This window comes from Ranitomeya imitator, chromosome 4 (genome assembly GCF_032444005.1).
Source record: "Ranitomeya imitator isolate aRanImi1 chromosome 4, aRanImi1.pri, whole genome shotgun sequence".
NCBI lineage: Eukaryota > Metazoa > Chordata > Amphibia > Anura > Dendrobatidae > Ranitomeya > Ranitomeya imitator.
Genome location: NC_091285.1, coordinates 245,329,773 through 245,348,115, shown reverse-complemented (window position 1 = coordinate 245,348,115; position 18,343 = coordinate 245,329,773). Strand labels below are relative to the sequence as shown.

Here is an 18,343-nt window from a genome sequence, read left to right as displayed (position 1 = left end):
GGATGACCAGCCAACACCGAACAATGAACCTCAGAGATAACTCTACTAGTCCATCTATCAGGGACAAACAGTTTCTCCGCTGGACAACGGTCAGGTCTATCAGCCTGAAACTTCTGCAGCACCCGCCGCAAATCAGGGGAGATGGCAGACAAAATTACCCCCTCTTTGAGAATACCCGCCGGCTCAGGAACACCCGGAGAGTCAGGCACAAAATTCCTTGACAGGGCATCAGCCTTCACATTCTTAGAGCCCGGAAGGTACGAAACCACAAAATCAAAACGGGAGGAAAACAGCGACCATCGAGCCTGTCTAGGATTCAACCGTCTGGCAGACTCGAGATAAGTCAAATTCTTGTGATCCGTCAAGACCACCACGCGATGCTTGGCTCCTTCAAGCCAATGTCGCCACTCCTCGAATGCCCACTTCATGGCCAACAACTCTCGATTGCCAACATCATAATTGCGCTCAGCAGGCGAGAATTTTCTAGAAAAGAAGGCACATGGTTTCATCACCGAGCCATCAGAACTTCTTTGCGACAAAACCGCCCCTGCTCCAATCTCAGAAGCATCAACCTCGACCTGAAACGGGAGCGAAACATCTGGCTGGCACAACACAGGGGCAGAAGAAAAACGACGCTTCAACTCCTGAACAGCCTCTACAGCCGCAGAGGACCAATTGACCACATCAGCACCTTTCTTGGTCAAATCAGTCAACGGTTTAGCAACACTAGAAAAATTAGCGATGAAGCGACGGTAAAAATTAGCAAAGCCCAGGAACTTCTGCAGACTCTTCACAGATGTCGGCTGAGTCCAATCATAGATGGCCTGAACTTTAACAGGGTCCATCTCGATAGTAGAAGGGGAAAAAATGAAACCCAAAAATGAAACCTTCTGAACTCCAAAGAGACATTTTGACCCCTTCACAAACAAGGAATTCGCACGAAGGACCTGGAACACCATTCTGACCTGCTTCACATGAGACTCCCAATCATCCGAAAAGACCAAAATATCATCCAAATATACAATCAGGAATCTATCCAGGTACTCTCGGAAGATGTCATGCATAAAGGACTGAAACACAGATGGAGCATTAGAAAGCCCGAATGGCATAACCAGGTACTCAAAATGGCCCTCGGGCGTATTAAATGCTATTTTCCATTCATTGCCCTGTTTAATTCGCACAAGATTATATGCCCCTCGAAGATCTATCTTGGTGAACCAACTAGCCCCCTTAATCCGAGCAAAGTAACGATCAGACAGCAGCGGCAAAGGGTACTGAAATTTGACTGTGATCTTATTAAGAAGGCGGTAATCAATACAAGGTCTCAAAGAACCATCCTTCTTGGCCACAAAAAAGAACCCTGCTCCCAACGGTGATGACGACGGGCGAATATGACCTTTCTCCAAGGATTCCTTTATATAACTCCGCATAGCGGCGTGCTCTGGCACAGGTAAATTAAACAGTCGGCCCTTAGGAAACTTACTACCAGGAATCAAATTAATAGCACAATCTCAATCCATATGAGGAGGTAGGGCACTGGATTTGGGCTCATCAAATACATCCCGGTAGTCTGACAAAAACTCAGGGACTTCAGAAGGAGTGGAAGGCGAAATTGACAGCAATGGAACATCACCATGTACCCCCTGACAACCCCAGCCGGACACAGACATAGATTTCCAATCCAATACTGGATTATGGACCTGTAGCCATGGCAACCCCAAAACGACCACATCATGCAGATTATGCAACACCAAAAAGCGAATATCCTCCTGATGTGCAGGAGCCATGCACATGGTCAATTGAGTCCAGTACTGAGGCTTATTCTTGGCCAAAGGCGTAGCATCAATTCCTCTCAATGGAATAGGATACTGCAAGGGCTCCAAGAAAAAACCACAGCGCCTGGCAAACTCCAAGTCCATCAAATTCAGGGCAGCGCCTGAATCCACAAATGCCATAACAGAATAGGACAACAAAGAGCAAATCAGAGTAACGGACAAAAGAAATTTTGACTGTACCGTACCAATGGTGGCAGACCTAGGGAACCGCTTAGTGCGCTCAGGACAATCGGAGATCGCATGAGTGGAATCACCACAGTAAAAACACAGTCCATTCCGACGTCTGTGTTCTTGCCGTTCAGCTCTGGTCAAAGTCCTATCATATTGCATAGGCTCAGGCCTATGCTCAGAGAATACCGCCAAATGGTGCACAGCTTTGCGCTCACGCAAGCGCTGATCGATCTGAATGGCCAAGGACATAGACTCATTCAGACCAGCAGGCGTGGGAAATCCCACCATGACATCCTTAAGGGCTTCAGAAAGACCCATTCTGAAAATTGCCGCCAGGGCAAACTCATTCCACTGAGTAAGCACAGACCACTTTCTAAACTTCTGACAATACACCTCCGCTTCATCCTGACCCTGACACAAAGCCAGCAAGATTTTCTCTGCTTGATCCACTGAATTAGGTTCATCATAAAGCAATCCAAGCGCCAGAAAAAACGCATCTACATCACGCAATGCAGGATCTCCTGGCGCAAGGGAAAATGCCCAGTCTTGAGGGTCACCACGCAACAAAGAAATAATGATTTTTACTTGTTGAACGGGGTCACCAGAGGAGCGGGGTTTCAAAGCTAGAAACAGTTTACAATTATTTTTGAAATTCAGGAACTTAGATCTATCCCCAGAAAACAAATCAGGAATTGGAATTCTAGGCTCTAACATCGGATTCTGAACCACAAAATCTTGAATGTTTTGTACCCTTGCAGTGAGATGATCCACACAAGAGGACAGACCTTGAATGTCCATATCTACACCTGCGTCCTGAACCACCCAGAGGTTAAGGGGAAAAGAAAGACAAAACACCCTGCAGAGAAAAAAAAATGGTCTCAGAACTTCTCTTATCCCTCTATTGAGATGCATTAATACTTTAGGCCAGCTGTACTGTTATGGACCTGGTGGTTAGGAACACCCGGAACGACCTGATGGTTAACCTCACACAGGACAAGCTCTGGAAAGTGGGATCTCTGCTGACCGCAACCCCTAATCCTATCACACAACTAGAAATAGCCGTGGAGCGTACCTAACTCGGCCTAGACGCCTCTTCACAGCCTAAGAGCTAACTAGCTCTAGAGACAGAAAATAAAGCCTACCTTGCCTCAGAGAAATTCCCCAAAGGAAAAGGCAGCCCCCCACATATATTGACTGTGAGTAGAGATGAAAGTCACACACACAGAAATGAAACAGGTTTCAGCAAAGGGAGGCCAGACTTACTAAACAGACTGAGGATAGGAAAGGTATCTTTGCGATCAGCACAAAAAACTACAAAAAGACCACGCAGAGTGTGCAAAAAGACCCCCGCACCGACTCACGGTGCGGAGGTGCCACTCTGCATCCCAGAGCTTCCAGCTAGCGAGACAAAATCATGATAGCAAGCTGGACAAGGAAACAATGAACAAATAATTAACTAGCAGGGACTTAGCTTCTGCTGGAGTAGACAGGTCACCAGAAAGATCCAAGAGCGAACTGAACCAGTACAAGAACATTGACAGCTGGCATGGAGTAACGATCTGAGTGGAGTTAAATAGAGCAGCCAGCCAAAGAATAAACTACGTCACCTGTGGAAGGAACCTCAGAAGCAGCAGGTCCACTCACAGCCACCAGAGGGAGTCCATGGACAGAACTCGCCGAAGTACCATTCATGACCACAGGAGGGAGTTCGATAACAGAATTCACAACAATAATCACCGGGAATGGTTTTCACTTCACAGGTGTGTCCTGTCAGGTTTAATAAGTGGGATTTCTTGCCTTATAAATTGGGTTGGGACCATCAGTTGTGTTGTGCAGAATTCTGGTGGATACACAGCTGATAGTCCTACTGAATAGAATGTTATAATTTGTATTATAGCAAGAAAAAAGCATAAAAAAAAATAAACAAAAATGAGTGGCCATCATTACTTTAAGAAATGAAGGTAAGTCAGTCTGAAAAATTGGGAAAACTTTGAAAGTGTCCCCAAGTGCAGTTGCAAAAACCATCAAGCGCTACAAAGAAACTGGCTCACAGGAGGACCGCCCCAGGAAAGGAAGACGAAGAGTCACCTCTGCTTCTGAGGATAAGTTTATCCGAGTCACCAGCCTCAGAAATCGCAGGTTAACAGCAGCTCAGATTAGAGACCAGGTCAATGCCACGCAGAGTTCTAGCAGCAGACACAACTCTACAACTGTTAAGAGGAGACTTTTTGCAGCAGGCCTTCATGGTAAAATAGCTGCTAGGAAACCACTGTTAAGGACAGGCAACAAGCAGAAGAGACTTGTTTGGGCTAAAGAAGACAAGGAATGGACATTAGACCAGTGGAAATCTGTGCTTTGGTCTGATGAGTCCAAATTTGAGACCACCGGTTCTTTGTGCGACGCAGAAAAGGTGAACGGATGGACTCTACATGCCTGGTTCCTACCGTGAAGCATGGAGGAGGAGGTGTGATGGTGTGGGGGTGCTTTGCTAGTGACACTGTTGGGGATTTATTCAAAATTGAAGGCATACTGAACCAGCATGGCTACCACAGCATCTTGCAGTGGCATGCTATTCCATCCGGTTTGCGTTTAGTTGGACCATCATTTATTTTTCAACAGGACAATGACCCCAAACACACCTCCAGGCTGTGTAAGGGTTATTTGACCAGGAAGGAGATTGATGGGGTGCTACGCCAAATGACCTGGACTCCACAGTCACCAGACCTGAACCCAATCGAGATGGTTTGGGGTGAGCTGGACCGCAGAGTGAAGGCAAAAGGGCCAACAAGTGCTAAGCATCTCTGGGAACTCCTTCAAGATTGTTGGAAGGCCATTCCCGGTGACTACCTCTTGAGCTCATCAAGAGAATGCCAAGAGTGTGCAAAGCAGTCATCAAAGCAAAAGGTGGCTACTTTGAAGAACCTAGAATATAAGACATATTTTCAGTTGTTTCACACTTTTTTGTTAAGTATATAATTCCACATGTGTTAATTCATAGTTTTGATGCCTTCAGTGTGAATTTACAATTTTTATAGTCATGAAAATACAGAAAAATCTTTAAATGAGAAGGTGTCCAAACTTTTGCTCTATACTGTATATATTTACACTTTTGATTTTTTTAAAAACTTTTTTACATTGTCCCAGTATGGGACATCACTGTAAAGTATCAGATCGCTGATCTGATACTCTGCAATGCCTCTGCACTGCAGAGCATCAGATCAGCGTCTGACAGGCAGTGAAGGAGGCATATCAACACCTGCTTACAGGGGTGAACCTAGCCTCTCTGCTGCCTGAGGCGAACTGCAAAATGGCGCCCCCCCCCCCGTCATAAAATCAGTACAAATAAATCTGCTTTACTCTTTACTAGCCTAACCTGACGCATATGTACAATACATGCACTTTTAAATATGAATATATGAATATATTTAGGAAATAGGAAAGATTTTTTAAGCCTCCACCACGACAAGGCAGACTCTTTTGGCCCAGCTCTACTCTACTCTAATGTATTAAACATTTGTTAAAATATCCAATACAATTTAGGTATATTTTTATTTTTCAATTTTTAAAATTATCATTATATGGTATCATTACCACATATTACCACCACATAGTGCCCTATAATACCACATACAAAGGAACAAATACCACCACACCATGTCCAAAAACCATATTACCACCTCAGTGACCGAATAATACCACATACAAGGAACAAATACCACAACACCAAGACCAGACCACATATTACCACCACATACAAGGAACAAATAACGCCACACCATAGCCGGACAACATATTACCACAACATAGTGACTGAATACTACAATAATGATCATTAACAAAAAAAAACACAATAGTAATATCACCTTAAATGCTATTATACACAGATCTGTACTTAGTATGCAGTGTCTGTGTACAGGTAATACAGTGATCACCGATGACATTATACACAGGAGCTCTGTCTATAGTGTCAGTGTACAGGTAATGCAGTGATCACCAGTGACATTATACACAGGATCTCTGTATATAGTGTATAGTGTGCAGTTAGTACAGTGATTACCAGTGACGTACACAGGAGCTCTGTATATAGTGCCAGTGTACAAGTAATACAGTGATCACCGGTGACATTATACACAGGAGCTCCGTATATAGTGTCAGTGTACAAGTAATACAGTGATCACCGATGACATTATACACAGGAGCTCTGTCTATAGTGTCAGTGTACAGGTAATATAGTGATCACCGGTGACATTATACACAGGAGCTCTGTATATAGTGTATAGTGTACAGGTAATACAGTGATTACCAGTGACGTACACAGGAGCTCTGTATATAGTGTCAGTGTACAAGTAATACAGTGATCACCGGTGACATTATACACAGGAGCTCCGTATATAGTGTCAGTGTACAAGTAATACAGTGATCACCGGTGACATTATACACAGGAGCTCTGTATACAATGTCAGTGTGCAGGTAATACAGTGATCACAGGTGGCATTATACACAGGAGCTCTGTGTATAATGTATAGGTAATACAGTGATCACCGGTGACATTATACACTGGACCGCTGTATATAGTATGCAGTGTATAGTGTGCGTGTACATGTAATACACTAACTCACCAGTGACATCTCTAGGTGAAGTCCTTCATCTTCGCTTTTAATCTTCATCCAGCACAGACTGCCATCACGTCTTCCAGCCAGGGCTCATCTCTGCAGGAAATAACAAAGTTCTCTAGAGCACCACTTCCAGAAGACATTACTTAATTTTATCCCAAAGTCTAAACTACACCAGATGAAGAAAAAAAGCGACAGTGTTGCTCTGCACATTAACAGGACCGCCTCCCCTATTTAAAACAGTATCCTCAAAAAAATAAAATAAGTACATCACTGCAGTAATAATATCCCTTAATTAGCATATAAATCAGGAATTGAACAATCCACAAAATAGATTATCTGGGTAGAAAGTTGCATATTAAAACTTATCCTTTATTAGGTAAAATTGTAAAAAGCCAAATTAGTCAAACAAAAACAAAGGGGTACCACAGTGAAGGAAGCGCCCTGTAACCAACGAACAGAAGAAAGGGGGGGGGGGGAGGGTTGTTAAAAAGGTACCACTGGCCTCTCAGATCCTCAATATTAATCTGACCTGATAGCAAAATGACTATAGTTGTTATAGGGAAAGGAAGAACAGAGAGAAAGAAAGGAGAAAGTAAGAACAGAGAGAGAAAGAAAGAGGGGAAGGAAAGAAAGAACAGAGAGAGAAAGAAAGAGGGGAAAGAAAGAAACAACAGTAAGAGAGAGAAACGAAGAACAGAGAGAAAAAAAGAGGGGAAAGAAAAACAACGGAGAGCAAAAGAAAGAACAGAGAGAGAAAAAGAGGGGAAAGAAAGAACAGAGAGAGAAAGAAAGAGGGGGAAGAAAGAACAGAGAAAGAAAGAGGGGAAGAAAGAAAGAAAGAACAGAGAGAGAAAGAAAGTGGGGAAAGAAAGAACAGAAAGAGAAAGGAAGAACAGAGAGATAGAAAGAGGGGAAAGAAAAAGAATAGAGAGCGAAAGAAAGAACATAGAGAAAGAGGGAAAATAAAGAACAGAGAGAAAGAAAGAGGGGAAAGAAAAAGAATAGAGATTGAAAAAGAAAGAAAATAGAGAGTGCGAGAGAGGGGAAGAAACAACAGAGAGAGAACGAACAGTGAGCGAAAAAAGAAAGAAAGGGGAGAGAGAAGGAACAGAGAAAGAAAAAAAGAACACAGATAGTAAGAAAGAACAGAGAAAGAAAGAACAGAGAGAAAGAAAGAATGATTAGAGAGGGAAAGAAAGAACATAGAGAAAGAAAGAAAGATTAGAGAGGGAAAGAAAGAACAGAGAGAGAGAGAGAGAGAGAGAGAGTGAAAGATACAGAGAGAGAAAGAAAGATTCTATAAAGATACTATAGCGGCCCGCCTCCCATTGTAATGCCCACCTGAGCCTCCCCATGCAGGACATCATAATCCGCTCACATGGCCGGCGTCCCTGATTCGAAGGCGATCCCGCTGTCGGAGGACACGGTGATGGATCTGAATCATTCGCTGAAGTGCCTCCATGGTTCCGTCACAATCTCCTCCCAAAATTACTTCATTTCCTGTCAGCTTCCAGCACGTTACTTCCGGTGGAACATCACGTGCGAGTTTTAAAGTGCTCCTCGGGGCTCCGCCGTGTACTCCTGTGTCCGTGGGAAAAGTAAGCTCCCGGCCGAGACAACGGGGCAGACTCTCAAAATCGGGACTGTCCCGCTGGATCCAGGACGGTTGGGAAGTATGAAATTTGCTCCTCACCATTCACCGACTTCGTACACTCACGGCTCCACACACCTCATACACACACGTTTCCGCTTTGTATGCCTTATACACACACAGCTCCGCTCCGTACACCTCGCGCACACACACGGCTCCGTACACCTTGTACACACGTGGCCACGCTATGCACACCTCATACACACATGGCTCCACTCCGTAAACCTTGTACATATGCGGCTCTGCTCAATACACCATGTACTTAAGCGGCTCAGCGCCGTGCACACAAGGCTCTGCTCCGCTCTGTACACACATGGCTCAGCTCTGTACACTTCGTACACACAGGGCTCCATTTCGCACACCCCGTACAGATCCGGCTCCGCTCTACACCCCGTACACAAGGCTCCGTTCCGTACACCAAGTACTCACACGGCTTTGCTCCGTACACCTCGTACACCTACGGCTCCGCTTCTTAATAATTGTCTAAGGGGTACTTCCGTCTGTCTGTCTTTCTGTCTGTTGACAACTTCCGTCACGGAAATCCCGCGTCGCTGATTGGTCTCGCCAGCTGCCCGTCGTGGCTGCCGCGACCAATCAGCGACGTGCATAGTCCGATTAGTCCTTCCCTACTCCCCTGCAGTCAGTGCCCGGCGTCCGCATACTCCCCTCCACTCACCGCTCACACAGGGTTAATGCCAGCGGTAACCGCCAGCACCTATGCAGCATCAATAGTAAAAGATCTAATGTTAAAAATAATAAAAAAAAAAAACAAAAAACCTGCTATGCTTACCTTCCGTAGTCCGACGATGCACTCTGTTCCCAGAGATGCTTTGCGAAATGACCCAGAAGACTTAGCGTTCTCCCTAGACCGCTAAGTCATCCGGGTAATTTCGCAATGCATCCTGGGAAGGGAAGATGGCGGCAGCCGCGCGCATAGGGACAGCTTCGCTGGATCCCGGCGGGTGAGTATATAACTAATCTTTATTTTAATTATCTTTTTTAACACGGATATGTGCCCACACTGCTATATACTACATGGGCAGTGTTATATAGCACGTAGGCTGCGTTATATACAGCCTGGCTGCTATATACTATGTGGCCAGTGTTATATACTACGTGGGCAGTGTTATATACCACGTGGGCTGCGTTATATACTATGTGGCCAGTGTTATATACTATGTAGGCAGTGTTATATACCGCTTGGGCAGTGTTATATACCGCATGGGCTGCGTTATATACCGCGTGGCTGCTATATACTACGTGGCCAGTGTTAGATACTATGTGGGCTGTGTTATGTACTGCGTAGCCTGTGCTATATATTACGTGGCCACTGTTGTATACTGCATGGCCTGTGTTATATACTACGTCGCCTGTGTTATATACTGCGTGGCTGCTATATACTACGTGGGCTGTGTTATATACTGCGTGGCCTGTATTAACACATCGGGTATTCTACAATATGTATGTATATAGCAGCCACATAGTATATAGCACAGGCCAGGTTGTATTTGTCTGCTATATACTACATGGCTCCTATATACTACGTGGCCTGTGCTATATACTATGTGGCTGCTATATACATACAGACGTACATATTCTAGAATACCCGATGCGTTAGAATCGGGCCACCATCTAGTATTAGATATAATTTCCTGCCACCAACATGCCCAACAAGACAGTGCTCTGTGTATCAGCTGAATATCCTGTAGCAGTACTGTCATGATCATATTTAATACATACAGTTGAAACCAGAAGTTTGCATACACTATATAAAAAGACACATATGCATGTTTTTCTCTATATCTGGCATGAAATCAGAATAAACCTTTCCCGTTTTAGGTCAGCTAGGATTACTATAATTAATATATGCCAAATGCCAGAATAATGAGAGAGAATGTTTTAAGGCATTTTTATTACTTACTGCAAAGTCAAAAGTTTACATACCGTAGATACTCTAGTATAAGTTGATCCGAGGAGAAGCCGAGGCACCTAATTTTGCCACTAAAAACTGGGAAAACGTATTAACTCGAGTATAAAGCCAGGTATACATTGTTCCCTCATCCCTATCCTGGTGTGCATGGCTTCCCATCCCCATCCCTGTATGCATGGCACCTTATCCCGTATGCATGTGTAACGGGGTCTACCAAGCTGGGGCACCTCGTTCAGTACCACCCCATGTTTCAGGAGGTCCACTCTGCTTTGGCTGGAGTCTGAATGAAGGACGCTGGCTGGAATTGCTTGGTTACATGGGCGCATATAAAAGATCACTGCTTCTCCACGTATTTCCAGTCTGACAAAACTTTACTCACAGGACACAGAATATATCACACAGATACAGAGGGCAGGCCAATAGAAAAGCGGCAGGCGAGACATACATTACAATAGCTGCAGGTGGCCAGAGCCTGCCAATATTTACTGTGGGAATTAAAAAGGTGGGGGGAGGACAAAAGGGGAATATCGTGTCCCCTCTGCCCAGGGGCACAGCCTGTGGGCTGATGCATTAGGGACATGCATCTCACATGGAACCTGTTATACATACATATAACTGCACAACATATTCTGGGTGCTGAGTGGTTCCGTAACAGCATGGTTCCTATAAAAAAAAAAAACATCCTACTTACCTTCCCTGTGTGCCCTTGCTGCATCTTGTTCTGGCGCCAGCAGCTCTTCCTCCTGAGTGATCACGTGTCCTCTCTCATTAAAGTAATAAATATTCACTCCATGCCTATGGGAGTGGAGCGGAGTGAATATTCATTCATTCATTAATGAGTGGGGGACACGTGATCGCTCTGCCGGAAGACTGGCATCGGAAGGAGATGCAGCGAGGGCACACAGGGAAGGTAAGTATGATATGTGCTGGAAGCTGGTAGCTGCCACTGTAACTACTGTGCTCGCTATAAGAGAAATGAATATTCACTGGCAGTACAGTGAATATTAATTTCTCTTTAGCAGCGGGCACAGTTAAAGCTGCAGCCGCCGACTCCTGCCTCTGTAACCCACTGCTCCGTCGCTTCCCCTCCCCCACCGTCTTTCTGCGACAATGACTCTCGTATAAGTCGGATTATACACCAGTATATACCGTACATTTCAATAGTATTTGGTACCATTGCCCTTAAACTGAATGACTTGGGTCAGTTGTTTGGGATATCCTTCCACAAGCTTCTCACAATAGTTGATCGGAATATGGGCCTATTCCTCCTGACAAAACTGGTGTAACTGAATCAGGTTTGTAGGTCGCCATGCTTTCACCTGCCTTTTCAGCTTTGTCCATAAATTTTCAATAGGATAGAGATCAGGACTTTGTGATGGCCACTCCAAAACATTGACTTTATCCTTAAGCCATTTTGTTACCATTTTCGCCCAAGCATTAACTTCCTGGCTGATGTCTTGAGATGTTGCTTCAGTTTGCCACATAATCTTCTTTTCTCATGATGCCATCTGTTTTGTGAAGTGCCCCAGTCTCTCCTGCAGCAAAACAACCCCACAACACAGAGGCGTAGCTAGGGTTTTGGTTCGGGGTGGCGAAGCTTCTGAGTGGGCCCCAAACCAGGTAACCTTGATTACAACTCGGTGACGCACCCTAATAGTGGAGGAGAACCTCAGCAGATGACCGCTCTATTACTGAAGATAATCTCTATATAAGACCAACATGGATATTACCGCCATATGGTCAGTGGTAGATACCAAGAGATCACAGTACAGTTACAGATAATGACTTACCGCTGATGTTCTTTCTGATGGAATCGATCACTTTTCCTTTGTTTTCCATCTGGCCCAGACCGACATGACAACTTCTTCCAGCCATGACTCGTCTGCAGAGAATACAACAAAGACACGTTTCACTTCTCATATTCCAGCCCCATCACCATCTATTCCCAACCTGGACAAACTGCTCATCCTATTGATATCCCAATACTGAGTGGCTGCTGCTGTATGTGTCCCTATTACTGTACCTGCTGTGTGGTTCTCTGTGCCCTCTAAATTCTAAAGCAACCCTTTATAATATAGTAATGCCAAGTGCAAGTGCCCTAGAAAACAGAGCCCATATTTTGCCCCCTAGAAATTAATAATGCCCTGTGTGCCCCTTTGATAGTCACAGTAACCAGAGTTCCCCTATAACAATAAGTGCCCACTTTACATTCAATAATGTCCCGAGTCTCCCCCCCCCCCCATACAGCTTCAACACTGTATGATGGCCCCTTCACTGTAATCTCCACACTGTACAATGGCCCCCTAGAAAGTCTCCATATAGTATAATGCACCAGATAGTCCTAAATGTAGTATAATGCACTCTCTATAAGCCTCCATATACAGTAGTATAATGCACTCCCCATAAGCCTCCATATAGTATAATGCACTCCCCATAGGCCTCATATATATTGTATAATGCACCCTCCATAGGCAGACTCTATAGCAACAAGGCACCACCCATAGGCAGACTCTATAGCACAAGGCAGCACCCATAGGCAGACCCTGTAGTATAAACAGCACCCCCATAGGCAGACCATGTAGTATAAGACAGCACCCCTATAGGCAGACCCTGTAGTATAAGGCAGCACACCCCCCACACAGGCAGACCATGTAGTATAAGGCAGCCCCCATAAAAAATAAATAAATACTCACCTCTCTTCCTCTGCTTCCTCCGCATCTCTGAGCGCCCGCTCATCTCCTGACAGCAAGCGCTGGTTAGTGACGTCATCGCGCCCCCTCTCAGTGTCTGTGTCGGTGACGTCAGACGCTGAGTGGGGGATGATGGCAGAAGGAGCGTAGTGCTCCTCCCATCAATGCGATCAGCTGTATCGGCAAAATGCCGTTACAGCTGACCTTGCGATGACGGGTGGGGTCCCACTGCCAGTACCGCCCCCCCCCCCCCCCGCCTGCTCAGGGGCCCCATAGCGGCAGAGCAGGGAGATCGATTCTCCCTGCTCTGCCGCAGAATGTAACTGTATTGGCGCGCGTAGACCCGGGCAGGCCCCCTTGGAGCGTGGGGCCCTGGGCGACCGCCCCCTCTGCCCCCCCCTGGTAACTACGCTACTGCCACAACATTATGCTGCCACCCCGTGTTTCACATTTGGGATGGTGTTCTTAGGCTTCCAGCTTCTACCTATTTCCTCCAGATGTAACGATGGTCATTATGCCCAAAATGTTCAATTTTAATTTCTTCAGACCATAGCACATGCCTCCAAAATTAAGGTCTTTGTTCCTGTGTACATTTGCAAACATTAACCTGGCTTTTTAATGTTTCTTTTGGAGTAATGGCTTCTTCCTGACAGTGGCCTTTCAGTCCATGTTGATAAAGTACTGGTTTCACTGTGGTTATTGACACAATTTTATCAGCTTCCGCTATCATCTTCACAAGGTTTTTTGCTTTTGTCCTTGGGTTCATATGCACATGTCGGACCTAAGCACGTTCATCTCAGGGACGCAGAATCCATCTCCTTCCTCAGTGGGGTGGTGGCTGGACATTCCCATCTTGTTTGTACTTGCATATAATTGTACAGATAAACGAGGCACCTTCAGGTATCTTGAAATTGTACCCAAGGACGAGTCAGACTTGTGCAAGTCCATAATTCTCTTCCTGATATTTTGGCTGATTTCTTTAAGGTACCTTCACACTAAACGACGCTGCAGCGATCCAGACAACGATCCGGATCGCTGCAGCGTCGCTGTTTGGTCGCTGGAGAGCTGTCACACAGACCGCTCTCCAGCGACCAACGATGCCGGTAACCAGGGTAAACATCGGGTTACTAAGCGCAGGGCCGCGCTTAGTAACCCGATGTTTACCCTGGTTACCATCCTAAAAGTAAAAAAAACAAACGCTTCATACTTACCTTCCGCTGTCTGTCCCCGGCGCTCTGCTTCTCTGCACTGGCTGTGAGCACAGCGGCCGGAAAGCAGAGCGGTGACGTTACCGCTCTGCTTTCCGGCCGCTGTGCTCACAGTGAGTGCAGGAAAGCACAGCGCCGGGGACAGACAGCGGAAGGTAAGTATGATGTGTTTGTTTTTTTTACTTTTAGGATGGTAACCAGGGTAAACATCGGGTTACTAAGCGCGGCTCTGCGCTTAGTAACCCGATGTTTACCCTGGTTACCAGCGAAGACATCGCTGAATCGGCGTCACACACGCCGATTCAGCGATGTCAGCGGGAGAGCCAGCGACCAAATAAAGTTCTGGCCTTCTAGCCCCGACCAACGACATCACAGCAGGATCCTGATCGCTGCTGCGTGTCAAACTGAACGATATCGCTAGCCAGGACGCTGCAACGTCACGGATCGCTAGCGATATCGTTTAGTGTGAAGGTACCTTTAGACTTTCCCATGATGCTACACAAAGAAGCAGCGTGTTTCAGGTGTGCATTAAAATATATCCACAGGTGTCTCTCTATTTAAAGGTAACCTGTCACCCCGGTTTTTCAGTACGAGATAAAAATACTGTTAAATAGGGCCTGAGCTGTACGTTACTATAGTGTATTTTGTGTACCCTGATTCCACCCCTAAGCTGCCGAAATAACTTACCAAAGTTGCCGTTTTCGCCTGTCAATCAGGCTGGTCAGGTCAGATGGGTGTGGCGACATCGCTGGTTCTTCCCCCAGATCTTGCATATATTTCCGTTGGTGGCGTAGTGGTTTGCGCATGCCCATCTTCTGAATCCAATGGGCAGGAGAAGTAAAAACGCGCGATCGGTGCTATTTCCCTGGTGATCTGTGGGGGCGGCCATCTTCCTGAGGCCGTGCGTGCGCGCGCATATGGAGTCCTCTGCTGCCCGGGGTTTCAGGAAAATGGCCGCGGGATGCCGCGCGTGCGCAGATGGAGATCGCGGCGGCCATTTTCCTGAAGCCGGGTTCGCATCTCAACTTCAGGAAAATGGCCGCCGCAATCTCCATCTGCACACGGCCATTTTCCTGAAGCCCCGGGCAGCAGAGGACTCCATATGTGCACGCGCGGCGTCAGGAAGATGGCCGCCGCCCCCACAGATCACCAGGAAAATAGCGCCGATCGCGCGTTTTTACTTCTCCTGCCCAGTGGATTCAGAAGATGGGCATGCGCAAACCACTATGCCACCAACGGAAATGTATGCAAGATCTGGGGGAAGAACCAGCAATGTCGCCACGCCCATCTGACCTGACCAGCCTGATTGACAGGCGAAAACGGCGACTTTGGTAAGTTATTTCGGCAGCTTAGGGGTGGAATCAGGGTACACAAAATACACTATAGTAACGCACTGCTCAGGCCCTATTTAACAGTATTTTTATCTCGTACTGAAAAACCAGGGTGACAGGTTCCCTTTAACTCAGATGTTGCCAAAAAAAAACTATCAGAAGCTTTCAAACACATGACATCATATTGGCAGTCTAGAATTGTTTAAAGGCATAGTAATCTTAGTGTATGTAAACTTTTGACTTTGCAGTTACAGTAAGTAATAAAAATGCCTTAAAAAAATTCTCACTCTCATTCTAGCATTTGGCAAATAATAATTATGGAAATCCATATTGACCTAAAACATGAAGGGTTTATTCTCATTTCATGTTGAGAAAAACATGCACATGTGTCTTTTTATATAGTGTATGTAAACTTCTGGTTTCAACTGTATATAGCTCCCAACTTTTTAAGAACAGAACATTTTGGCTACGCCCCTGCCACATACCAATCCATGCCCATTCACCTTTTCTTTCTACCCTGGCAGGAGGAGATGTCAGAGGGCGGTGAAAGTGAGGGTCATTCAGCAGATGCCTGAGACTGCAGGGCGTAGACCCAAATCCGGGACTGTCCGCTGTATTCGGGGCGGTTGGGACTACAGATGAGCGGATGGATTCACGGGACTCCGGTCCAGCGTCCAGGTCAGTGTTACTTGGCGGCTGAAGGGAAGCCCGTGAATCTCTAACCTTCCGGCGTCCCTGGTGCGGCTTTTGATTAGCTAGAGCTGGCGCAACGTTATCTGTGCGCCCTGCTCATCTTTAGCTGGGATCTATAGATTTATTTTTTGATTATTCATTCACAGTCGGAGCTGCCAGAACTTTCTCATCTTTGTGTAGCTTCATTATTTGACATCTGGGTTTTTGTTATCTGTAAAGTTGTGTTCACACGTTGCATAAATACTGTGTTTTTTTTTGTTTTAGCATGTGTCTGCACCAAACTATGCAATAACAATCCTCTCTGGTTATTGCTGCATTTTTTATGCCTTTTCTCCCTTATTTAATGCATTTTTTGTGCAGATTTTAAGCTGCATTTTAATGTACCGTATATACTCGAGTATAAGCCGAGATTTTCAGCCCAAAATTTTGGGCTGAAAGTGCCCCTCTCGGCTTATACTCGAGTCACGGTGGGCGGCAGGGTCGGCGGGTGAGGGGGAGAGGGCGCTGAGGCATACTCACCTAGTCCCGTCGGTCCTGACGCTCCCTCTGCCCGTGACACGGTCTTCGGTGGGTGCTGCAGCTCTTCCCCTGTTCAGCGGTCACGTGGGACCACTGATTAGAGAAATGAATATGCGGCTCCACCTCCCATAGGGGTGGAGCCGCATATTCATTTCTCTAATCAGCGGTGCCGGTGACCGCTGATAGAGGAAGAGGCTGCGGCACCGAAGACCGTGTGACGGGCAGAGGGAGCGGGACGCCGGGAGCAGGTAAGTATGTAATATTCACCTGTCCGCGTTCCATACGCCGGGCGCCGCTCTGTCTTCGCGTCCTCTTGCTCTGACTGTTCAGGCCAGAGGGCGCGATGACGCATATAGTGTGCGCGGCGCCCTCTGCCTGATCAGTCAGTGCGGAGAGACGCCGGGACGAGACGCCGGGAGCTGCAATCAGCGAGGTGAGTATGGCATTTTTTTTTTTATTGCAGCAGCAATGGCACAGCTTTATATGGCACAGCTATGGGGCAATAATGAACGGCGCAGAGCACTATATGGCACAGCTATGGGGCAATAATGAACGGCGCAGAGCACTATATGGCACAGCTATGGGGCAATAATGAACGGCGCAGAGAACTATATGGCACAGCTATGGGGCAATAATGAACGGCGCAGAGCACTATATGGCAGCTATGGGGCAATAATGAACGGTGCAGAGCACTATATGGCACAGCTATGGGGCAATAATGAACGGCGCAGAGCACTATATGGCAGCTATGGGGCAATAATGAACGGCGCAGAGCACTATATGGCACAGCTATGGGGCAATAATGAACGGCGCAGAGCACTATATGGCACAGCTATGGGGCAATAATGAACGGCGCAGAGCACTATATGGCACAGCTATGGGGCAATAATGAACGGCGCAGAGTACTATATGGCAGCTATGGGGCAATAATGAATGGAGCAGAGCACTATATGGCAGCTATGGGGCAATAATGGACGGTGCAGAGCACTATATGGCACAGCTATGGGGCAATAATGAACGGTGCAGAGCACTATATGGCACAGCTATGGGGCAATAATGAACGGTGCAGAGCACTATGGCACAGCTATGGGGCAATAATGAACGGTGCAGAGCACTATATGGCACAGCTATGGTGCAACAATGAACGGTGCAGAGCACTATATGGCACATCTATGGGGCAATAATGAACGGCGCAGAGCACTATATGGCACAGCTATGGGGCAACAATGAACGGTGCAGAGCACTATATGGCACAGTTATGGGGCAATAATGAACGGTGCAGAGCACTATATGGCACAGCTATGGGGCAATAATGAACGGTGCAGAGCACTATATGGCACAGCTATGGGGCAATAATGAATGGTGCAGAGCACTATATGGCACAGCTATGGGGCAATAATGAACGGTGCAGAGCACTATATGGCACAGCTATGGGGCCATAATGAACAGTATGGAGCATCTATTTTTATTTTTGAAATTCACCGGTAGCTGCTGCATTTCCTACCCCAGGCTTATACTCGAGTCAATAAGTTTTCCCAGTTTTTTGTGGCAAAATTAGGGGGGTCGGCTTATACTCGGGTCGGCTTATACTCGAGTATATACGGTAATTGTTGTTCATAATTTTTTTGTAATTTTATAGAAGGAAAAAAATAATTCTTTTATTCTCCCTCTAGAATATAAAGCAGTGTTCCCCAAGTTC

The 18,343-nt window shown here is 46.2% G+C and overlaps 1 protein-coding gene across 2 annotated transcripts in view; it reads left to right on the top strand.

The window, feature by feature from the left end:
* Nucleotides 1–18,343, top strand: part of ELK3 (ETS transcription factor ELK3) — a 78,569-nt gene that overhangs the window by 12,456 nt on the left and 47,770 nt on the right. Inside the window, exon 2 of one of the 2 annotated variants that reach the window (XM_069764465.1) lies at nt 15,957–16,110. The exons of the other annotated variant lie outside the window; for it this stretch is intronic. Coding sequence (XP_069620566.1) covers nt 16,071–16,110 — 40 coding nt within the window. The 5' untranslated portion in view covers nt 15,957–16,070. The remainder of the gene's footprint in view (nt 1–15,956; nt 16,111–18,343) is intronic. 2 annotated transcript variants of the gene reach the window in all.